Source organism: Oryctolagus cuniculus, chromosome 11, assembly GCF_964237555.1.
Source record: "Oryctolagus cuniculus chromosome 11, mOryCun1.1, whole genome shotgun sequence".
NCBI classification, from domain to species: Eukaryota; Metazoa; Chordata; class Mammalia; order Lagomorpha; family Leporidae; genus Oryctolagus; species Oryctolagus cuniculus.
This window is the reverse complement of record NC_091442.1, coordinates 106,390,373-106,412,548: the sequence shown is the minus strand read 5'-3', so window position 1 is coordinate 106,412,548 and position 22,176 is coordinate 106,390,373. Positions and strand designations below refer to the sequence as shown.

General features: G+C 44.2%; 1 protein-coding gene across 1 annotated transcript in view; it reads right to left on the bottom strand.

Moving 5' to 3' along the window:
* The window catches only part of STAB2 (stabilin 2), a 209,702-nt gene extending 200,260 nt beyond the window's left edge, over nt 1–9,442 (bottom strand). Inside the window, exons 1-3 of the mRNA XM_051845830.2 lie at nt 9,212–9,442; nt 5,518–5,651; nt 3,438–3,553 (exon numbers count right to left, since the gene is read on the bottom strand). Of these exons, the coding sequence (XP_051701790.2) occupies nt 3,438–3,553; nt 5,518–5,651; nt 9,212–9,289 (328 nt within the window). The 5' untranslated portion in view covers nt 9,290–9,442. The remainder of the gene's footprint in view (nt 1–3,437; nt 3,554–5,517; nt 5,652–9,211) is intronic.
* Nucleotides 9,443–22,176: the final 12,734 nt, after the last annotated feature.

The following is a 22,176-nucleotide window of genomic DNA, read 5'->3' as shown; positions in this document are numbered from 1 at the left end:
AGTGGGTTAGAGTTGGGGCTCCCCAGGGAGACACCCCTTGTTTCTACCCAGGCTCTGCACTTACCCTCTGCTGCTTCTTGGGCAAACTGCAAAACTCCTTAAAACCTCAGTATCCCACCTGGCCTTCCAGGTATGTTTCTTTTATGTACTCAACAAATGGTTGATTTCTTTGTGAATTGGCCAATCCTGGAAGGAACTTTGGGGAAAAGATAGCAGGAGTGTGGGGGTGTGAGGAGTCCTCAATTTATGACTGAGATATGAAGATACTTTAAAAGCTTTGTGGAAAAGGAGTTAAAGGGTAAATTTCTTTGGTAATAAAAAAATTGTTATCGTATGTATAGTTTTTCATCATATATACTTCTGTGAAGTTTTAGAAGGACCCTCACAGAATGTTTTTTAGCGATTGGTGGAAATGACTTGTTGAATTTTAAAAATTTTAAAGCCAAAGTGAGCATTTCCCCCCTCTACTTCCTCTTTTCTTTGACCTCAGGCCCTGATTAAGAAAATTGATGGTCAAGTAGACATTGGCAGCAACCAGGCTTGAAGGGGAGTTTATAGAATTTGCTACAATGGCACATTTCTGATGTGCTGTGAGGCCCAAGTACTGATAAGGCCATGGTAGGTCATTATCGCATTTCCCTTTGCGCACTGCTGCTAAGGGGGTCTCTTGCATCTGACTTTCCACGCAGGAGGTGGGACAGTTCTACACTGTCAGCAAATCATCAGCTGCTCTGCTTCTTGCATGGAAGATAATCTGCTTCCTGCCTGCAAGAGGCCAAGGACCTCCCGTGACATTATCTTGTAAGAGCTCTGGAGGTGCCCGTTCCATGTCACCACCTTTGTTTAAAAGCTCGGTGCACAGTGCTAGGGGGGAAACAACTCCTGATGTTCCGTTTATAGCTCTGGTTGGAATGGTCTGTCTGGGAAACTGAAGTGAAATATGTTTTCATGTGAACTCAGCATTATTTGTCATTCAAGGCAAAAAAGAAAAAAATGCCTAAAAAAAGGTTTCAAACCCACATAGTCTGTTATTGGCAATCTGTGCAGTAGATGGCAAAGAATATGCAATAGGAAAGAAAAGTAAGTCTACAAAGGAAAATAACATGATACAAAAAAAGTAGGTGATATGATGACATTGATCTAAGAAAAAGTCAAGATCATTTCTCTTTGAACTAATCAGGTTATGTTGACCATAGGAGAATTTAAAGGTAATCACTTTGCACCCATTGGTTTGCCATTACTTTGGATTGTTACACGAATCCACAAAGAACTGGGATGCTCAAATTAAAAAAAAAAAAAAGACTTCATCTTAAACAAAATGTTGGTTGTTCAGATATGGTTAAGTTCCAAAGTTAAAAATATGTTTCTGTGCTGATGAGAAAAAACTTCCATATGCACATTTGACAAAGCAGTACAAAATTTTAATTAGGGAGAGGCAGGTTAAATCTGGCTAGAGATACCTTCCTTATGTCATGATGATGTTTTTCCCCCTTAAGTGAGAATTCATGCCTTGTTCTTAATTTAAGATGCCAAGTAATTTTTTCCCACTATACTTTATGTGTTTTCCAAATTGTCAGTGATGACCCTGGAGCTGGTTCCTAATTTGAGTAAGATACTATTAAAATAGTTCTGCACGTGACCTGGGGGTGTTGAGGATGAATGTATTTGCCCATGCATCAGGAAGGAAGTGGAGGTGATGCTCGTCTAGGAAACAAGGCCACCCCGGGGCTTGGGAATGTGCTTCCTCACCGAGGAGGAGGGCGGGCATGTGTCAGCAGCTCTCAGATGGCCTTATCCTTGCGGAAATGTAAAGCGATAGTCAAGGTCTTGCTTGTCATCACCCTCAACTGTGAGAGGTGAAATACACGGCCAGCTAGAGCATTTATCTTTCCCCGAGTCAAAGGAAGGAAGCCCTTCACGACATGTCGTGTGTTTGGAAGGTGCAGATAAAGGGAAGCATGCTTTTCCCCAACCGGAGGATAGCAGAAATAAGGTCCAGCCCTCAGTTGTTGCCTGTTTGGCTTCCCTGGCCTCCAGTCCTAGGTGAAGAAGAAGCTAGAACATTCCAAGACCCCTTTCAGACTCTTCTGATTGTAGCTGAGAATTTGCCACACTCGCCTGCACACAGCACAATGCAATGGCATGGAACCCACAGAAGTCATGTTTTATGGGTTATCCATCATTAACAAAAAGGGCTCAAATAATGTCATTGTTTTTCTTTATCAGAGGTCTGTTTGACTGTGATTCGTTCATTCCCTCTTTGTATCACACACTCTGCCACGTCCTTTCAGATTAATGTTTGAAAATCTCTACATCGGTTGTGTAAAGCAGTACTTTGTACCCTCATTGAACAGATATGGAGACTGAGGCTTAAACAGGAAGTTTCTTGCCCAAACCAGCAAATGATAGAACCAAGTGCAACTCTAAAACTCTTGGTTGCAGGCGTCGTTCTTTTGCACTCCTGGCAGTGGTCTGCCATTCATTCTATGAAACATTCTGACTTTTTTACTGCATCTTGGAGAAAGCCTTCCCCTCTGTACCAAGGGTCTTGGCATCTGACCAGCTATTATGGATAAGAAAGAGGAAAGCAAATCTAAAAGTTCTTTTGATCATATCAGAAGAATACTGATATGAACTGGATGTTTTCATGACCACATTTGGCATTAAAAGTCCTTAAAATCTGAGTTAATCACGTTAAATGACACTGAATCCGTGCACTTGATTCTGATATGCTACACTCATAATACTTAGTGCCAAGATGCTGGGGTGAAACTGAACACAGAACAGTTAATAGAAGGAGGGGTGGTTTTTCTAAATCCCAAGCCTTGATCTTTTCAGAACACAGAGTATACTTCAGGCCTTCACTGAAAAGACCTACCAATCAAAAAAGATTTTGATTCTTTTTGAGCTCTCCTCTCTCTCTCTCTCTCAATTAAGTCTGCTCCAGGCAGTGAAACAGAGTAGAAAGAGAGTAAGCTTATTGCCTGGTAGCCCTGGACTTGAGATTGTTTTCATCATTCATCCCAAAAGGAACCTGGCAAGAATAATCCTCAAATCTCTAATTCATCAAAGGCAAAATGGAGATAAAACTGTTTAACCTGAAGATTTTTTTAAACAATCATATCAGATAATATAGGTCAAGTATCTCTCTAGTATATAATGTCAGCAGTGTTGAGTAAATGGAAACTATCATTCATTTAATCATTTCCTAAAGAAAATAAAATGCATAACATTGTACATGCAAGTGTAATTTGGGTTCAATTATTTACAGATTATATGGAAAAATCAATATTGAAATAAGTTATTTCAAGACTGAAATAGAAATTTCTAGAAAAATATGCTTATATTCTCCTTTTACTGGACTTCCATCATTTCAGTTTTCTGAGGAATGAGACATCAAGAAGCAAATATTGAAGTCCCAGTGCTATGCCACTTACCCATGCAGTCTGGGCCCCAGTGGCCTGGACAGCACTGAGGCTGGAGGTAGTCCTTCTGGCAAATATGGCGGCATCCAGGGAGAGACAGAGAGTATGTTCTGACCTTGAAGGTGTACCTTAGAGGGTAAAGAGAGGACACTGCAGTTAATTTCGAATGGCAGGATTGCCCTAGAGTTTTATTTAAGTCTTTATATCTACTCATATTTTAAAAATATGGATTGAATGCATTTGTCTTTCTAAGTGGAATAAAACTAAATTATAAATATTTTTAATTCTTAGAAATAGATGAAAAAAATCAGGGAACAATGAAAATGGGGGAAAATATCTAAAGTAATATCAGAAGCAAAGTTAGTAAATACAGGATGTTAGATCTTGGCACTTGTTAGCGGTGTGTCTCAAACTTGTCACTGAGTGTCCTAGCAGTAAATGCAAGAAGAGAAAGACCATGAGTTGCACAAAGCATAGTATCTGTGAATTTAAAATAAACCTATTGTTCAGGATTAGCATATTTATTACAGATACTGTAGGTGTAGAAATTTCTGTGGCAGAAGTGGTGTAACGTAGTGAGCAACATTCAACACAATATATTTCTGGAAGCTGCCATGATGAGTTCTTTAGAACATTTTCCAGAACAGGCTAAGGTACAGTTCTGGAGTAGCAGTTCTATAGGAGTCAAACAGTATTTGCTATTCACAAAGATCTTTGCAGGCATGGCTTAATGTAGTTTTAGATGTTAGTGAATCAGGAACAAACTGCCATGACTCTCATTCCCTTCAACTGGGCTCTTGCTAAGAACAATGTGACAGTGAGTTCAAGGTTATTCTCCCAAACCAGTCCCTGAAATGAAGCTGATTAACAGCAGAACCACATGCTTGATAGGCAGTCAAGTTGGGGATAGAGTTGATATTTTCTCTGAAAGATTGATAAAACCAGCAAAGACATCCTTCAAAAGGGGGCAGAGGGAAAGCCCAAGGACTGAGCTAAACGTATCTTCAAGAACTAATTGTGGTCTATGGCCATGCCACCCTGAAGGCGTTCCATCTCATCTGATCTCGGGAGAACTAATTGTGGGAGACATACAAGTGGCCAATAGGCATATGAAAATGTTATCCAGCACTGCTAGTCATCTGGGAATGGCAAATTAAAACTCCATGAATTATCACCTCATACCTGTTAGGATAGCTGCAGTAAAACAAACAAATAAACAAAAGCAAACAAGTATTGGTGGGGAAGTGGACAAAGTATTGGTGAGAATGTAAATTAGTGCATTTACTATGGAAACAGTGTAGTTTCTTCAAAAAAATTAAAAATAGAACTAGTGGATGGTTCATCAGTCCTACTCCTGGATATATAGCCAAAGGAATTGAAACTGCAGCATTATTCACAATGACCAAGAAAAGCAAGCAACTTAAATATCCACTGATGGACGAATGAATAAAGAAAATGAAACTAGTCCTACATGTAGGTCCATTTTGGTAGTTCAGTGACCACTATTGGTATGCTTGCTAATGTATTAGTCAGTGTTGGAAAACTTCTATTAAAAATGACAATTCTGGTTTTAGTATATTGTGTGGCCATATTAACAAATAACTTGTCACTACTTGTTAGGATTAATCTTAAGTGATAAGAGTTTTGAGTCATAAAAAGTCTTCAAGAATGAAACATTGACAAAAATTCAGCCATACAATAATTTATTTGTCCCTTATATTTGAGTTCTAATTAGTATCATGGTCCATAGCTAGTTACCACAATGATTATCAGACCCAAAGCTTTAGGCATGTTCCCACTAGAACCCTTTCCAGATGGAATCCAGATTTTCCAAATAAGTGCAAGACAAAGAGAGAATGTTTATGCATGTGCAATGTGGTTAATAAACTCTGCATGACAGTGTGAATCAATAATAACATGTGTTTTAGACTCAAGTGCAAATGTTCAGAGTCACCTAAGTGTGAGCTCAATGCAGTTTTAGTGTAAGAGAAAAATCATGGCCATGCTTTGCAATTTTTGCAATAGGAAGTTTCAATTTGGATTCACAACTCCTTGAGTTCCCAGGCTGGAGCACGTGTTTTCTTATAAGTACCTGCAGTCTCGAACCCCTTCAGAGTCATTGGTAATCTTCCTGTAACCATCTGGGCACTTGACTCCAGCATTGAGCCGGCAGGACTGGCACTCGGTCCTAATTGTTAGAAGAGATTTCTTATCACATCTTTTTGCCTGTGCAAACATAGAAAAAGAATATCAAGTTCCATTATGACAGCCTTGCAAAATACCTGGCCTGGAAGTCTTCCCCACGGGCTTCACCTCAGTAGAATGGCAAACAGGTTGAATGGATATGACTGGCTTGCTACTTGCAACCTTACCAGGAAAGGGTGTTGTGTGCAACAAGCGATGTCTCCCATGGCTGTGGGTGAGGGAAGGAGCGCTGCTCCTGCCACACATTCACCATCCCTTTTCCATATTTGAGAATCCTGCACGGTAGGGTGAAGTCATTGCATACACTTATCCAAATGGGGGACTTGAAATACATTGCAAAATACCCCCTTTTACATGGGAAATTAATAAAACAGGCTATTCGAGGTCAAATGGTCATAGATTAACAGGTGTCAAGGATATTATTTCAGCATTGATTCCATAGGAATTTCTGTTCTGGAGACAAAATTGTGCTAAATGCTGCAGCATTCCTGTTCCAAAATACCTGCAAGATTTAGATGACAATCCAACTAGGAAGTAGGAGCAGAGATCTTTTCCTAATCTGTCCATTGGTGTAGCCTAAGCCCCTGGAACAGTAGTCACATCCAGTGAATAATTATTGGTAAGTGAAGAATTGGGGTAATAAGACAGACATATAGGAATTAACTGCCAAAATGAACGACCCAGACTCACTTGGGCCCTTGTTGAGTGTGCAAGATCCTGAAGGAATTCCTGAAACAGGAGCTATCCACAACGACTCCAGCTTACAGAGCCCTTCCAGCGATGTGGAAGGTGCAAACTGTGAGGTGGCACCGGCGGTGGTGCCTGTTCCTGTAACTCTTCTCCATCAACTCTGTGCTTTTCCTGCTGCGTCCCCTCTAGGAACGTCCCCTCCTCCCCTCAGCTTTCCAACCCAAACCCCTCAAGGTCCCGCTTCCCATCACCTCGACCACACAACCGCACTCATCGCTCTTTCCGCAACTTCTATTCTTCCTCTGGCTGGCCCAAAGGCCCCTTTACCCTGTGCTCTCCATTAAATACCCCAAGCACACAGACCCATGCCCCGTGGTTCTTTGTTCTCCCACAGTTCTTCTTATGGGCCCAGCACTGGGTCAGGTGCAGTAGAAATGTCCTCACTACTTCTAAGCTCTTTGAGATTTTGAGATTTGTCAAATCTGCATGAGAAGAAAACGTACATTTATACAACAATTTATTTATTTAGTATGTGCACTTCCAAGGACATTATCTTATTTCACTGCTATAGAGATACACAGGGCAGTTATCATCAACCTCACTTTAGGGGGCAGCAAACTGGAGTGAGGGCCAGTGATGTGAGAGACGGTGCAGTGACTTGCCCAAGGTCACACTATAAGTTACTGATCTTCTGGTTCTTTTTTTTTTTTTTTTTTTTTTTTTTTTTTTTTTTTTTGACAGGCAGAGTGGACAGTGAGAGAGAGAGAGAGAGACAGAGAGAAAGGTCTTCCTTTTGCCGTTGGTTCACCCTCCAATGGCCGCCACGGCCGGCACGCTGAGGCCGGCGCACCGCGCTGATCCGATGGCAGGAGCCAGGTGCTTCTCCTGGTCTCCCATGGGGTGCAGGGCCCAAGCACCTGGGCCATCCTCCACTGCACTCCAGGGCCACAGCAAAGAGATGGCCTGGAAGAGGGGCAACCGGGACAGAATCCGGCGCCCCGACCGGGACTAGAACCCGGTGTGGCGGCGCTGCAAGGCAGAGGATTAGCCTAGTGAGCCGCGATGCCGGCTGATTTTCTGGTTCTTACTAGAGTTTTCCTTTCCTTGCACCCGATTAGCATACAGGAAAACGAAATCTCGGTTTTTACTGTCAGCTTTCACGTGGTCATCAGCATGAACCAACGTAGGATTATAATGTTCTTTTGGAGTAATAAAAAATTACTTAGATATAGGTTGAATGAACCCCCTTTAACAGTTATGATACCTTTACATTTTTTAAAATGTAGGTGTTTACATTAGAGTATTCTATTTGGATATAGAATGACTTCACTTTTTTATTTCTTAGTAGGCTAAATTCAATATCTCATTTTAAAGAAATTCCTTGACCTTTAAATTGCCATTTTCTTTTTTTTAAATTTTTTTATTTAGTAAATATAAATTTTCAAAGTACAGTTAATGGATTACAATGGCTTCCCCCCCATATAAATTGCCATTTTCAAGTGGAATGATTCATTCTACTCCACGCAGTGTATGTCATAGTCCCCTCTGAAAAATAGACTCAGCTTTCAACAACTGTCAAGGTCTTGTTTCTTTACGAATGTAAGCATCTAATGCTGACGCTGGCGATGGGCATGGGAATCATCACCATCCATGGAGCTTTGTCAAGGGAGAAGCTGAAGATAGAGGAGTTAGGTAACTTGTTCAGAGTTGAACAGTTTGTGGTCTGTGGAGCACTGAGACAGGTCCTCAGAAATATTTGTTATGCAGGCAATGAAAGCCACAGTTCAAGTGCACCCTTCCCTCACTTCGGAGCTGAAATGTTAACCATTATACCATACGCCTGTGCTTCCATGAAAGGCATTGTCAGAGTACAGCCAACTGGAGTGTAAGCTAGCGTCGATAAAGGTTTGCCTGAGGCAGGCCAGACTATTTTGTGATAACTAATATACAGAGTCCCAAATAAAGTAATGGAAATGAGCGAAATTGACAGTGTGAGCTTTGATTCTTGTTTATAGCCTTGCCTGTACTCTGGAGGAATGGTGGTTCTTCTACTTACTGCCTGCTGAATTCTGTATTCTGCATCTAGTGGAGGGTTGAGCTTGTGGTTATAAAGTAAATTGAAAGTATGTCATTGTAAAAATTAAAAGAAAAATAAGAATAGAAGGAGGAAGAAGGGTGTGTGTGAGAGAGGGAGGGAAGGGTCGGAAGTATCATTATGCTCTTAAAAACTGTATATAGGAAATACATGAAATTGGTTCTATTTATAGAAATAAGAAAGTAAAAAATAGTGTCCTTAATAGGTCAGAAATCACTACTGTGAACAGTGCTTTACATAAATCACCCTGGATTAGGCCTTGCGATACCTGCCTCCACTTTGCAATGACAGCTTGTATGAGCCTGCTCTAGGGCTCACTGTGGTGATGGACGGAACAAGGGCTGCAGACATGGACAGGACTGTGCTGGGGGCTTTGACTGCAGCACTGTGGACGGTGGGCGGGATGATTCTCTGGCCCGTCCTGTCGATATTTCTGACCCTTCCAATAGCTTTTCCACGAGATCTTATCCACCCTGGAATTCCACCTCCCATCTCAATATAGGTTTTGGTATTTCCTACAGTCTGAGAGGTGGGATGGTAGGCGTTTCCAGTGTTGAGACGACTAAGACAGGCAGAAGACAGGATGCCAAAACCCACAGTGAGGGTAGGAATGTTAGAGGTGTCAGGCAGGAACCCAGCCTGCTTGGTTATCACGCCTTCAGAAAGATCACCACCGTTAGGATCTGTACCCCACAGGGTCTCTCCTTAGCTCCCTTTCCCATGACAATGCAAGAAAAAAAACTTTCAAACACAGCATGAAAATGAACAAATAAAAAGTGCAAAAGTCCCATCTTACCTGCCCTGTGGTTTCAGCCAGGGAGCAGAAATTTTGTACAACCAAGCCAAGAAAAACCAATGTGAAGTGTTGGAGCATGGTGAGGGGCTATGTTCTCCTCCTCTGTGCCAGGCACCTGTCAGAGAACAATCTGGCTATTTTATCATAGTTTGCTGAACTCCCAGTGAATTCCTTCTCATGTCCGTGTTGGCTTTTAAATCCTTTCCTTTCCTCTTCCTGAATTGAGCCAGAGGATATGTGAGACCTGCCTCTCTAGACAGGAAAAATGTCAAATCCTGGGGTCTCGGTGACATGGGCCCCTGTAAACTGTCTATATGTCCTACTGAATGACAGGATATCCTGAAAGGGCCGAGGCAGAGACGCGACCTGGAGTTCTTGTGCCTTGTGAGACTCCCAAGGGCAGTTACTGCCTCGTCACCAGCCTGCACCTCACCGCGGGTCCTGCCCACTGCCCACAGCCCTGCCAGTGCCCTCACAGTCACCATGACCTAGCACAGGACTTTCTGTCAGAATGCAGAGGCCCAGGCTTGCTGTTGGACAGCGCTGGTGGAAGAGCCTGGAGCAGGCATAGTTCCAGGCACTGAAGGAAAACGCCTGGGCTCCTGCCTTAGAAGAAGGTGGTGCTTTTATGCTATATAGTGGCAAACTCGACTGTAAAGGAATTCTCCTTTGAATTGTGGATAGTTGGAGTTTCTTCTCTTCCATGTCACTCAAGCAGCAAATGGCAAAGCCTGGACGTCTAATCTTACCCTTCAAGACCAAACCTAATGCCACCTCTTCCAGGAAGCCTTCCTGGCTTGTCCTTCCATCGATCCTGAAGGCTCTCCCAGAAGCTTGCATATACTTATTTATTTACTTTTACAGATTTATTTATTTATTTGAAAGGCAGAGCTACAGAAAGGCAGAGACAAGAGAGAGGCAGAGAGAGAGAGAGAGAGAGAGAAAGGGCTTTCTTTCATTGGCTGATTCACTCTCCAGATGACTGCAATGTCCAGAGCTGAGCCGATCCAAAGCCAGGAGCCAGGAGCTTCTTCCTGGCCTCCCACATGGGTGCAGGGGCCCAAGCACTTGGGCCATCTTCTACTGCTTTCCCAAGAGAGCTGGAAGTGGAGCATCCAAAGTTGAACTGGCACCCATATGGAATGCAGGCACCGCAGGCGGTGGCTTTACTTGCTACGCCACAGCGCCGGTCCCAGAAGCTTGCACAGAATACTGTGAAAACCCAGTCATATTTGTCACAAGACATCTATTTGTCTCCCATGCCTAATTGTGGATATCTTGAGGGGAGAGGCACAGCCTTCATCTTCTCTGTACCCTTGGAAGTCTAGAACAGAGAATTGCACTTGAAAAATGATAATAATCAGTGTTAGCTAACACTTGTTGAACAGTAGCTGTGTACTAGTCACTATTCTAGATTTCTCCATGCATTCATCTGTTTAACCCTCACATTTGGTGAACTAGGACTGTTTTCCTCATTTACAGATGAGGAAACTGAGGCAGAGAGGTTAAGAGGCTTATCCAAGAGGCCAGCACTTTGGCTTAGTGGCATCAGCATCCCTTATTGACACTTGTTCAAGTCCCGGCTGCTCCACTTCTGATCCAGCTCCCTGCTAATAGCCTGGGAAGTCAGCTGAAGATGGCCCAAGTGCTTGGGCCTCTGCACCCATGTGAGAGACCCAGAAGAAGCTCCAGTCTTCTAGCTTCGGATTGGCTCAGCTCTGGCTGTTGCAGCCATTTGGGGAGTGAACCAGTGGATGGAAGATCTCTCTCTCTCTCTCTGTAAGTCTTTCTTTCAAATAAATAAATAAATAAATCTTTGAAAAAAAAAAACTTATTCAGGACCACAAACTACTGAGTGACAGATACAGTATTCAAACTGGGCAGCTCCAAGGTCAGCACTGTTTATCACTACCCTGTACTGCTAAGAGCAATAAATATTTAATCAATAAAAAATTGGAGGTGGTGTTTCAGTCTGGTTGAAATTCATGATAAAAAAAAGTGTTGGATTTGGAACTAGGAAGGATAAGATCTGGGCTCCGCAACAGCACAGGTGTGAGAGGGAGCATCTCACAACACAGAAGTCGCCAGGAGGCTCACGCGGTGGCAGGCGCTGTTTGGGTTCAGGGGTCTTTCTGTATGAGGTCTGTCAAACTTTCTGAACAATGTTCTATTGACCTAAGACACTGTCCCAATGTAAAAGGCCCCTCGGAGGAGAACCCAGAGGCCTGAGTGTGAAGATGCCCGGTGAGGAAGTCCTTAAAATCCTTGGGCTTGGTGCTCTCCACCTGGCTGTGCATTAGATTCCTGGGGGAGCTTGAAACACCTTCTTAATGCTTGTGCCTGCTCCAAAACAACCAAATTAGCACTTCTGGAGTGGGAAATAGATGGAGTAATTTCCAAAGCTTCTTGGGTTATTCCATTTGTGTTGGTACGTGATGGAAGAGCAATGAATTATTATAAATGTAAAACCATTGTGATTTTAAATTTCTCTCAGATGCCAGCTGTGCACCTTAACTAGTACACCAGAAAAAAAAAATGAGATGCTCTTTCTCATTCTTTTCTTTCTGAGAGATGTGGATGAATACTGGAGATGGGAATGGGCTTGATTGCATGTGAAATAATAAAGTGAACCCATAGCAGCACTTGCCAAATCGGGTTCCACAAACACCATTAGTTCTGGGAGATGCTGCAGGAAGACTGGGAAAGAATTCTTTTATCAACAATGTGGGAAGCCCTCCTCTGATGTCCCTTTTTTAGAGACTGGCCATGCTCATTTGCTGATTAAAACTTCTGAGAAGGGGCTGGCATTGTGGTGCCGAGATAAGCTGCTGCCTGTGCTGCCAGCATCCCACATCAGAGCAGAGTTTGAGACCTGGCTGTGCCGCTGCCGATGCAGCTTCCTGCTGATGCTCCTGGGAGACAAAAGATGATGACTGAAGTACTTGGGCTCTGCCACCCTTTTGGGAGACCTTGATGGGCGTTGCAGGCTGCTGGCTTTGGCCTGTCCCAGCCCCAGTTGTTGGGGCCATTTGGGGAGAATGAACCTGCAGATGGAAGAGGCTCTCTCTCTCTCTTAAATATTTTCTTTTAAAAAGTTCTGAAAAATGCTGCAGTAAGCTAAAATAAAATACCATAGCAAACTGGAACAAACACTTCAACTTTGCTCAAGACAGTATTTCCCCAAACATCTGCGACCAAGGGATGCTTCTTTCTTCCTTTGCAAGTTTGCATTGGCAACCTCCAAATGTGGTGTTCTATCGGTTTCCCTCAGGGATGATGGCCCTCGACCTGGCACACGGACTGCTTTGTTTTCCAATGTCCAGGAAGTGGAAGGTAGCCTGCCAGTGGCCACAGGACTCTGCAATCCAGAACCTGCACAGAGATTTTATCAATGAGATTCATTTAAATAAACACAACTCACTTGGCATTCTTCAGAAATTGAATAGTTGTATTAATAGATTTTATTTCTATTAGATTCTTTTTATTGCTATAAACAAATATTATTCAAGTTATTTCAAATCCTTATAATCTACAATCGACAAATAAATAGTCACTTGGCACAGAGTGGCTGCTTAAACCACCATTATTATATAATTAAGACATGCAGATGGAACAGACAACGGCTACAACTATCTTTACCCTGTGTGCACTGTGGGTCCAAGGCTGGTCTGGATTTGCCCTGTCCTGGTCTGCCTCTGTTTGTTGACCTGTGGCTCCCCTGCTGGGTGGGATGTCACTTTCTTTCCTGAAGTCCACACTTCCTTTTGCAGATTATTGTCATGTCTGTAATCATTCAAAGTGGTTTGGAGACAGGAGTTTTTAATTCACACTACCTAACAGGCAGCTGGCTCCTTCTGTTATGCCCACGGGGCCGTCCACAGTCCTTTAAGACCTGGGCTGCCCTCTACTCTCTTGCTGCTCCTTCCTTGGGTCTTCCTGGATCAGCGCTCACCTCACGTGCCCCTGCCATTTGTCCTTAGCCACAGCAGTGCAAGGGGTTTTAGTTTCCTCTTGGGTGCGCAGAGAAATTTCCTGATTGGCATCAGAGACTTTTCCCACATTGGTAAAGGAAAGTAGGGCAGGGTGGGGGGAAGGCACCAGCACATTGACGTTGAACATCTGTAGCTGTAGGAGTCTGGGTTGTTAATGCTTACTGATTGCTTGCTCCACAGCCTGATGGTTACTGAGTTTTTAGTCATTGGTCATTTTGGGTAGTAAAAAACTTTTCAAGTGTGCATTCAGTGGTATCCAAAAAAGGGGAATCCTTCTCTTTATCACCTTCATCATCATCCCTGCATTTTTTTTAGATTTATTTTATTTACTTTTGAGGCAGAGTTATATGAGAGAAAGAGAGAGAGAGAGAGAGAGAGAGAATCTTCCATCCAGTGGAAGTCTCCAAAAGGCTGAGTTGGATCAGAAACAGAACAGCCAGGACTTGAACCAATGCTCCAAAGTGGGAAGCTGATGTCATAGGCAGTGGCTTAATCCACTACGCCACAATGCTGACCCCCATCACGGCAAATTCACAGAAAGCTTTCACTATGTGCCAGACCTTCTTTTAATTTTTAATTCATTTAACTTTTGAATCAGCTTAATTGAATGTGCATATTGATTGCAGAGTTGTGTATTTAAATTTGTTACTAAATTTCATTTATTGACAATTCACCATTAGCCTAATGTATAAGTGTTACTATTATTCCCACTTATTTATTTACTTGAAATAGAGAGGGGGTGGAGAAAGAGATATTGAGGTCTTCCTTTCACTGGTTCGCTCCCCAAATGCCTGCAACAGCCAGAGCTGGGCCAAACTGAAGCCGGCATCCAGGAACTCAGTTCAGGTCTCTTACATGAATGGCAGGGCTCCAAGTACTTGAGCCATCACCTGCTGCCTCCCAGAGTCTGCGTTTGCAGGAAGCTGAAGTGGAGAGTGGAGTCAGGACGTGAACCCAGAGTCTCTGATACAGGATGTAGCAACTGAGGCAGTGGCTTAGCCGCAACTCCAGTTCCCAATCCCTTTTATTCCCATTTTGCAGATGAGAAGACTGAGACAAGTGAGAGGAAGAGTAACTTGTTCGAGGTCTCAAAACTTGAGAGTGGTGGTGGTGGGGATTTGCATGCAGACAGTGTGGGACCAGAGGTGGACGCTGAGGTCATCCACTAACCTTGAACAAGATCCTCCAGGACTCTGTGAGATGGCCCACACGGTTAGGGTTTATGTTTACGAAGTAAGCAAACATCGCTGTCCACTTGGGGATCAATTGTATATTTTGTTTTACAAGGGAAAAAAAGTTCAGAAATTGGAAATCTGAGATTAATTTCCTGGTTAAAATGTATTTATTTTTTCATTCTCTGGGCAGCTTTTGCTGGACTGAGAAACGAGCTCTCAGCATGGCAGCCGGGTACCACTCGTTCTTGGGTATGGAACTAGGAAACTGTCAACAGTGGCTTTGCATAGTTTCAGCAGATCCAATAGCTCCTAGAATTTTCTCCAAACAAAGCGGCGCTTTACAATAGTAAGTCTCTGAACACTTTCACTAGGAGAAATCCTGGGCAACTACTTGGAAATACCTCCCACTCATACTCATTACCCTTCTACAACTAAAGTGGTTCATGAGAAAATTTAGATGCTGGCCAAGGTGGGGCCAACAGAACCAAGAAAATAGGCTTTCAAAACCTCACCTCACCATTCCAGTACGGAAGAGAGTCCCCAGGAGGAGAGATGGATTTTTCTGCCAAGCTTGAGAAATTCTTGCTGAGTAAGCATTTCCAGGGAATCCAGTTTTCTTACCCAAATAGCTTGGTGTTAGATTCAGATGGACATTCTTTTTGTATATTCATTGGGCAGAATGCTTGGTACCTGACACATGTTGGCCAGAGTGTGAAATTCTTTTTCTGCTCTCCTTCACATCTTACTGTAACACTGAAACAAGCCAACAGTTATTTGTATTCCAAATATAGAAATTATAAAAAAAGGAATTCACCTCCTTCTTTTTTCTTCCCTCCCCTCCCCCTCCTCCACCTCCCCCTTCTCATCTCCCCCTTGCTTTCCTTTTCCCTTGCCCTCCCTTCTCTCTCTCTGCTGATTGGCTGACCAGTATCGCATTCTTTTTCTTTGCCTGCACTCTTTCTTATTTGGGTGAGAATATCCTATATTTTTCTGAATTGATCCAGAACTGAGTAGTCTACAGTTTCCTATCACATTTTGAAATAACTTCTGTTTACAAATGTCTTCAAGTGAAAAATCTAAATGATACTTTATTTGGCCATATATATATATATATATATATACATATACATACATACATACATATATATATATAACTAATAACTTTATATTAGCAGTTGTCCCAGATGCCCACTTTTACTTTGATTGTGTAGACATAAGTCATTTCCAACAGGATTTTTTTTTCTTGGTTGTTAGCACACCATCAATTTTATGTGTCCATGTATTTATCCAACAAACATGTATGGGATATCACGTGTTATGCTGGGCTTGGAGGACATAAACATTGTTACAATTTTGCAAATAGGGTGGATGAGGAGCATTATCTTGATTCGGGAGACAGTAAATGAATTGAGTGACTGATTCATGGTTAATAAGTTAGCATGTTGCTGAACTTGTAGTAGATGCCTTGTTCTAGCCATGTGCTCTGTCTGTTATGGCAGATCACCATTCTATCTGAAGGCTAAAATAATAAATGGATTGCCTGTTGTCCATCTAATCCAGTCATTAAAGTGCTGCTTATTTAATACATGACACGACCACAAAAATCCCAATAGCAAAGATAAAAGTACAGGGGAGTTTCACCCAGCCACAGGCATACTTGGACCAGAACTGAATGTGTTGGGTCCCCAGTTCCCCATGGTCTATTACATAGTCTGCTGGTCTTGCCATCCCCAGCACAGCACAACACAGACAAACGGGGTCACTCAGACTTCTTGTCCTTTGTATAGGGACTCAGCCCTGCTCTGAGACTAGGAACTGGTACCTCCCAGCTCTGCAGAGCACACAGTGGTGGATGCAGCCACCAGGGATGCTTCTATTTTACTTACTTGCCAAGGTCGGGAATAATCTTCCCATACATAGTCCTTTGACCAACTCCTTTACTTCCTTCAAGCCCTTGTTCAATTCTACCCTTCAATGACACCCCCTGGAATGCTCTGTATGCACACCGGACCCCTGCCCCCAGGACTCCTGCTTCTGCATATCCTTGTCTTTTTCTTTTCCCCTTGGCTCCCGTGTTTATAGTCTATTTTCTGCCTAGATAGAATCTATGCTCACTGAGGGAAGGGATTTTTGTCTGCTTAGTTAACTGACATATCTCAGATACTTGGAAGAGGGCTTACTATTGGATATGCACTCACAACAAATGACAGAAATAATAACTAACTGAAGTGAGAATTTCTAAGTTCTATATGTAAGCAGGTTAGATAATCCATCTTCAAAAAAAACATTTATTAAAATGTGTGCTTCTTTTTTCTTCGAATTCCCCATTCCACTTGCAAAAATCTGTCTTTTCTGCTCTTGGTGTCACTCAGCTCTGGCATAATGTCTTTCCCCCAAATGCGTTATCTTTAAATAGCCTCACTTATTGGCGAATTTTTTTAACCTCTTATTCTATTAGGTTATTATTTTGATATCTGGGAAATCAAATTCTTATAACTTGTGTTAAAGATTTTTCTATTCCTTACAAATGAAATTATTTTAACCCACAAAATTCCTCTCACCTTTTTACCTGTGGTGACTATTGGTTCAGAAATGACAGTTGGTTTAATGTACACAAAAGCTTTGGCTCTAGTCTTGCCCCAAACTATTGACTGACCTTGACCTTGATAACATAAGGAGGTTCTTATGTTATCATTGTGTTCTCACTGCCCCTCCAGCGCTTACAGTTGTAAAGCCTTCTTTTCACTCCTCTCACCCTAAGGCGTCTTCTCTCACTCCAAGTTCCTTTCAGCTTTGCTCTCAATGACGGAAGATCTGAAACTGCTTCAATTCCTCAAAATTACTTCCTCTATGTAAGACAATATAGAACATTCCAGCGAGCAGAAAGGGCAATGAGGAGATGTTTCAGCTAAGATGGATTGCTGCGGCGCTGTTTTGCCCAGTTGACCTCACTGTCCTGTAGAGGCAGGTGGGTGTCAGGAACCACAAGGCGTCCTCATGCTTTGAGGTGAGAAATGAATGCATACTCACAACTTCATGTGCTTCGCCCTCATGTATGCCTGTGTAGCCCTCATAAGAAAATAGTCTAAACTTAAAAAAAAGAGATTATTGGCTGGCGCCATAGCTCACTTGGCTAATCCTCCACCTGCAGCGCCAGCACACCGGGTTCTAGTCCCGGTCGGGGCTCCAGATTCTGTCCTGGTTGCCCCTCTTCCAGGCCAGCTCTCTTCTGTGGCCCGGGAGTGCAGTGGAGGATGGCCCAAGTCCTTGGGGCCCTGCACCCACATGGGAGACCAGGTGAAGCTCCTGGCTTTGGATCAGCACAGCGCTGGCCATATCGGCCATTAGGGGAGTGAACCAACAGAAGGAAGACCTTTCTCTCTCTCTCCCTCTCACTGTAACTCTCTCTCTGTCTCTCTCTCTCTTACTAACTCTGCCTGGCGAAAAAAAAAAAAGAGATTATTTATGTATTTGAAAGATAGAGATAGGGAGAGGGAGAGACAAAGAGAGGGAAAGAGGGAGAGAAGAAAGAGGGAGAGCAGGAAAGAGGGAGAATGGGAGAGAGAGAGATTGATTTTTCATCAGCTGCTTCTCTTCCCAAATGGCTGCAATGGCTGGGGCTGGATGCCGTAAAAGCCAGGAGCTAGGAACTCCACCTGGGTCTCCCAAGTGGATGCAGGGTCCCAAGAACTTGTATCATTTATTGCTTTCCCAGGAGCATTAGCAGGGAGCTGGATTGGAAGCGGAGTAGCCAAGAATTGAACTTGCTGAAGGATTAATATTAAAATAACGGTCGTTCATGCCCTTGTTTGTGCTGTAAATTCAACTGCCTAGAGCTGCAGGTGCTGTTTCTTTCTGTAGGCCTGGCTTACCTTGCAGAGAAAAGCAAGCTTTGTTTTCACTCCAGATGTGAACCGGATAGGGGTGTGTGTGTTCCCCCAGTTCTTGGGAGAGTAAACACTCTACCTAGTCACACAAGGGCTTTTGGATGAGTGCCACTTTGGTTCAGAATAATTTTTTGTAATTATTTATTTATTTATTTGAAAGCGTTACAGCGAGGGAGAGGCAGAGGCAGGGAGAGAGAGAGAGAGAGAAAGATACAGGTCTTTCATCCACTGGTTCACTCTCCAAATGGCTGCAACAGCTAGGACTGGGCCAGGCTGAAGCCAGGAGCCAGGAGCTTCATCTGGGTCTCCCACGTGAGTGACAGGGGCCCAGACACTGGGCCATCTTCCACTGCTTTCCCAGGCCTGCAAGGAGCTGGCTTGCAAGAGGAGCAGCCAGGAATCCAGTCAGCGTCCATATGTGATGCCAGCAGTGCCCTAGGCAGGGGCTTAACCTGCTATGCCAAGCACCGGTATCCGGAATAATTGTGAAGGGAGCTTGAGAGGGCAAGATTCTGGAATGTCACCTGTGTAGAGAACACTCTGCCCGGGACCCGCCAGCCAGGACCTGAGCGGGCTGCTCCGGGATTCCCCGGCAGGCAGTGAGACTTTAGGCGTTGTAGTGATACAGTGATGCTCTATTGCTAACTTTCTACTCTTTCTCTTTAATTGCAAATTAGCTTCTGATTATTCTAGCTGTGTTCCCAGGGTGCTCGGTTGCCCACGACTTCGGCCTTTCTCAATTTCCAGGCGCACCTGAAATCAGCAGGTCAAAGCGGCGCTGTGTCCTGGGGATCTGGGATGCCCGCGGGTGGGAGGCAGCCAGACCTGCCCCAACTCCATCTTCCAAGCGCCGGATCTTCCAAGCTTGAGGCAAACGTTTAATCCGCTGATGTTTCTCAGGGCCTGAATTTTTTAGGAAGGCCGTGATGGTCAGAATCAGCTAATAGGGCTCAGGAGAGAGTGAGCGTTGGTGGGGACGTTGGTGTCTTCTGGGCCCGGGGTCGAGGCGCTGCCTCCCTCCCTGTAAGGCTCCTGCCCAGAAGGCCCAAGGAGCCCAAGAAGCCCGTGGATACAGCCTGCCCCGCGCCTACAGCTGGCCCTGCGCCCCTGCCCGCCCCTCTGCTTGGGCTCCGAGGGTGAACGAAGGCCCTCGGGCGTTGCTAGGAGCTGCGAGGCGGTGGGGTTTCCTGCACACTCATCAGATCCTGGCCCTTGCCAAGTCGGCTGTGCGGAGCAGGGGAAGTGTGCAAACACGTGCCTCCCTGCCCTGCGGCCCTCTCCTCTTCCTCTGGCCGCCGACCTCTTCCGCACTGCAAGCTTCCCTTTCTGTGACTTCTGTTTGTCCTTTCGGGGGAACCCAGTCAGCAGGTCCTGCTTGAGACAAAAGTGTGAAGTCGGCAAAGTCGCGCTGAGCGTCCCCTCCGCCTCCTCCCTGCCCACCAGGCTCAGCTCTGCAGTCCACGGGCTGGCGGGTTGCTCCCCACAGCCAGGACGCTTTCTGCTGTGGACAGACGTAAGTGCTTATCCATCCCACAGCTGCGCAGTGTTTCTAGTTTCTTCTTTGATGAATTCCAATTCGTCTTTTTGTTGATGTTGTCTTTACTTTTGACCTCATATCCAAAAAGTCATTGCCAAATCCAGTGTCCCAAAACGTTCTCCTTTTTTTCCCCCTAAGAGTTTTGAAGTTTTAGCTCTTAACACTTTTTAAAATTTGGTATTTTTGTGTCTTTGATGTCAAAGAATGTTCCACCAAAACTGACTCTTAAAGAACAGAGAAAACCACGTTTCATGGAATAAATACATTGATTAAGACATTTCAGTTTAAGATGGCTAACAGTCGAGGTAGAAAGAAATGAGGGATCAAGAAGGTAGAAAGAACGAGAAAATGAAGGAGGAAGATCGTGGTAGAATAAGGCAGAGAAGGCACAAGGTGTATGGGACGGCGACCTCTGCTCCTCGGAAAAGCAGACTTGACTTAATCCTATTCTTAAGAAATGTACACACTTTCAGGATTTCTTTAGTACAGTGTATATTTTAGTAATCTAAGTTTTGATGCATAGTAGTTATTAAAAAGCATAATGAATAAATTGCTTGCTGTATTCTTTGGGAAGTAGATAAGGTGGAAAAAAAGAAAGAAAACAAACCCACAGTTAAAAATAGATCCAGCATCCTGACTTTGCTTTTAAAGGCACGTGAGCCACCTGCTGGTGGTCTGCAGACATCACAGTGTTGTGGCTAAAGGACAATCGATGGGACTTCAGGAAAAACGCAACGTCTACATTCTCATAAAAGAAAAATTGAAAACTCTGAGTGGGTGAGATGAGGGGTGCAGCAGTTGAATGGTAAATGCCTCAGTGTCCTGCCCTCCTTCCCTTCCTGCCAAGGGGAGTCATCAAGGACTGACTTAGCTGATTTTAAATGCTTGTTTTCTTTTTTCTGTAGCAAGAAAGGGGCCTCCTGGAATCACACAGCACAGTGTCCCATCTAAAGGCACATGATGCCTACAAAAAGGAGAAAGCATAAGAATGATGTTTCTGGGTCCGGCCCCGTGGCGCAGTAGGCAGGCATCCCATATGGGCGCTAGTTCTAGTCTCCGCTGCTCCTCTTCCGACCCAGCTCTCTGCTATGGCCTGGAAAAGCAGTAGAAGATGGCCCAAGTCCTTGGGCCCCTGCACCCACATGGGAGACCTGGAAGAAACTCCTGGTTCCTGGCTTTGGATCAGTGCAGCTCCGGCCGTTGGGGCCATTTGGGGAGTGAACCAATGGAAGGAAGACCTCTTTGTCTCTCCCTCTCACTATCTGTAACTCTACCTCTCAAACAGATAAACAAAAATCTTTAAAAAAAAAAGACTGATGTATCTTTCAAATTATGTGAGATAATAAAGAGACTGGGAAAAACTTAAAAACAAAGAAAATATAAATGGATGTATGCTTCCAAAACACTGATAAACTTCTTTGCCTCTTAATAAATAAACATGGGGCTGGCACTGTGGCACAGTAGGTTAATCCTCTGCCTGCGGCGCCAGCATCCCATACGGGTGCCGGTTCTAGTCCTGGTTGCTCCACTTCTGATCCAGCTCTCTGCTATGGCCTGGGAAAGCAGTAGAAGATGGCCCAAGTCCTTGGACCCCTGCACCCACGTGGGAGGCCAGGAAGAAGCTCCTGGCTCCTGGCTTTGGATCGGTGCAGCTCTGGTCATTGTGGTCATCTGGGGAGTGGACCATCGAATGGAAGACCCCTCTCTCTCTCTGTCTCTACCTCTCTCTGTAACTCTTTCAAATAAATAAAATAAATCTTATAAATAAATAAATAAACATAAAATCTTAAAAAGAAAATAAAGGCACATCACCCAGGAACCAGTGAGGATGTGGTGAGCCGGGGTTGGCGGACGTTCTGGAAGGCAGGGAAGGGTGTGAACCGAAAGAGCCAACAGGAAAAGCTGGGCTACACTTGGCACTCAGGGCGTCTTTTCTCTGAAAACAGCTGTAAGCAATGGCGGATGTGGCAAGCAGGAGCAGGAGCAGCTGGACGGATCCTGTCCAGAACAGCGCCCCCATCTGGCTGCAAGGTACAATGACGGTGCCCAAACTCCGTATTTCTCCCAGCCAGAGATGGATCTGGAACCCCTTTTTGGACTGTGCTATCTCTTCAGCTGTGTAGACTCTCCTGATGTTAGGTGGAGTGGAGTCTTCTAGAAGATGCTGGACTCCATGTCCAGTAAGGTTCATGGAGTCTTGAGAGGTGAGTTGAGAAACTAAAACAAACATTTATCTCTGGCTTGCAGAGCCGTTTATGCTGGTTACGCGTTACAGAATGAAAGCGGCGTTTTGGATGTTGTCCTTGATTCCCCTCCTGCCACCTTCCCAGAGAGGGGATGTTCAGTCGTGATAGAAAATGCAGCTTCTGGGTTT